Source organism: Penaeus japonicus, unplaced genomic scaffold (genome assembly GCF_977035675.1).
Source record: "Penaeus japonicus unplaced genomic scaffold, GWHDUDI00000001_assembly GWHDUDI00000042, whole genome shotgun sequence".
Taxonomy (NCBI): domain Eukaryota; kingdom Metazoa; phylum Arthropoda; class Malacostraca; order Decapoda; family Penaeidae; genus Penaeus; species Penaeus japonicus.
In genome coordinates, this window is record NW_028234444.1 from 17,217,181 (window position 1) to 17,219,680 (window position 2,500).

Genomic DNA, 2,500 nt, shown 5'->3' on the forward strand with positions numbered 1-2,500 from the left:
TATATATAATATATATATATATAAATATATATATATAATATTATATTATATTATATATTTATATATATATTATATACTATATATATGTATTTTTCTATATATATGTATTTTTATATATATATATATATATATATATGTATATATCATATATATATATATATATTATATATCTATATGTATATATTATATATATATATATATATATATATATATGGTTATATATATATTTATTTATTGAAATATATCATATATGTTATATATATATATATATATATATATATATAGATATATAAATATATATATATTTATATATATATATATATAGATAGTATATATATATATACATATTTATACATAGATATATATATATTATATATACATATATATTTTCCTATTTATATATCTATGCATATATTTACATGTATGTTTAGTTTTAGATTATATATAGTTTATATATTTTTATCTATTTTTATATATATATATATTATATATGTATATTTAGATATAGTTAGCCTAGATATATGTATCCACATTTACATAAGTAATAATAAAACAAAGAAAAGGATAGAGTAATAGATAAGAGAAAGGGTTTTCTTATATGAAATATATTGCCGAAAAGGAAAAAGGGAGAGATAAAGCAAATTAAGCGGTATGGAAAGGATGAGAAATAATGATAAGAAGAAAGAGAGGGAGGGAAGGGAAGGACAAAGGGGGATCGGAGACAAAGAGGAAAAGAGAGGGAGAGAGAGAGAGAGAAAGTGAGAGAGAGAGAAAGTGAGAGAGAGAGAAAGTGTGAGAGAGAGAGAGAGAGAGATAGAGAGAGAGAGAGATAGAAAGAGAGAAAGAGAGAGAAAGAGAGAGAGAGAGAGAGAGAAATAAATAGATAGATAGAGATGAGAAAGAACGGAAAAAGAGGGATGAAAAAGAGAAGAGAGAAAAACAAGAGAGAGAGAGAGAGAAGAATAAAAGAGAGAAAGAGAGACGAGTTAGCTTTCCCTCCCCTTAACAAACCTCTCAGCAGAAGTGTCCCCAAATAACTTTTGTGTGAGTATGTGAGTGTAGCCTGGCCGAGGATGGGTAGGGGGGGGAAGCGGGTAAGGAGGGGAAGGTGGAGGGGGGGAGGAAGTGTTGGGGAGGGGAAGGAAAGGGGGGGGGGGGGGACAGGAAATGCTGGGGAAGGGGAAGAGAGGGGATGAAAAAGGGCACAGAGGAGATGATGATGAAGAAAGAGGGGAAGAAAGGGAAAGAGAGGGGAAGAGAGGATGTACAGAGGAGATAAGGGAGAGGGGAAGAGAGTGAAGAAATGGGTTTACAGAGGACAGGAGAAGAAGAGTGAGAGAGGAGAGGAGAGGAGAGGAGGGAGAGGGGGGGAGGGAGAGCGGGAGAGAAAACACGATGTCCACACCTGCCACAACCAAAGCATCCCCCCCCCATACCATACCATCCCCTTCCCTTCCCCCTCCCCCTCCCCCACCCCAGCACGTCATGACTTACCGCGGTGCCCAGAGCGTTAGGGCAGCGACACTCCATATCCACAGGGAGACCCGATGCCATGCACACACCCTCGTCATGATTGCTCATCCAGATAATCCATAACTCAGTAACGAACTTCAGGCCGTGGCCTTACATATCCCCGCATCGGCTCTGCTCAGACCGCGGCGGTAATCACACCAGCATCTCGCAGGAAGCTTAGTATAGTATCCTGAGATGGCACCAACGAGGCGTAACACCTCCACTCGCTAAGAGAACTCCACTCGTTGTGAAGCCCTTGCGCAGATATTGACTTTTCTTGGTCAGGGAGACGCGACGGGGGCGACACCAAGCGGCCGGTTCTGCAACTAGGTCGGGGGAGTAGTTCGCGTGGCCGCCGACAGATGGAGTGGGCGGTGAGTGTCTCCAGAGGGGGGGAAATCTCTCACTTGGGTGTCATGTGGGGGAAAAATGGTATATGATTTATTTAGGCAATCTTAGACTCCTAATGCAGATTTGACTATGGTTTTCCGCGACTTTTCGGTCCAAGTTAACCGTCAATTGTTTGTTATCATTTCCATGAAAGTCAAAAGCGCCAAGGGATTGCGAAGTATTGTAATAATCTTTAAAAATATATATCCCGTGCCATTGAGAAATCTGAAACAGTAATTAGCCAACAGAGAACCACTTGGCGACATTACAAAGTGGGCGCTAACTCCCGGCGCTGCGAGTCCACCGCCGTTAATGGATTATAAATAGAAAAAAAAGAGAGAGCGTGAGGAACTGAAATGTGGCGTTCCGTGTCCGTAGACTTTTGACACCCCCTCCACCGTCTCATCCTAACCCCGATCCAAGAGACGTGAAAATAGTTGGCAACTGCGATGGCAATGTGACTTAAACCTGCCACGAGTAAAGACGGTGAAGTTGCCACTGTCCTTATGAATGGCAGGTGAAGTTCTGCCAGGTTTGTTCTTGCAGCTGAGGCGCTTGCTGTGAATCGGGGTCAGCTGGGAGGAGACAGAGGGGGGAG

General features: G+C 40.6%; 1 protein-coding gene across 2 annotated transcripts in view; it reads right to left on the reverse strand.

Moving 5' to 3' along the window:
- Lcch3 (Ligand-gated chloride channel homolog 3) overlaps positions 1-1,761 on the reverse strand; it is a 126,089-nt gene extending 124,328 nt beyond the window's left edge. For both annotated transcript variants that reach the window (XM_086535207.1, XM_086535206.1), the window contains exon 1: positions 1,495-1,761. In XM_086535207.1, coding sequence (XP_086391333.1) covers positions 1,495-1,571 — 77 coding nt within the window. In that variant the 5' untranslated portion in view covers positions 1,572-1,761. The remainder of the gene's footprint in view (positions 1-1,494) is intronic.
- Between the last annotated feature and the right edge of the window lie 739 nt (positions 1,762-2,500).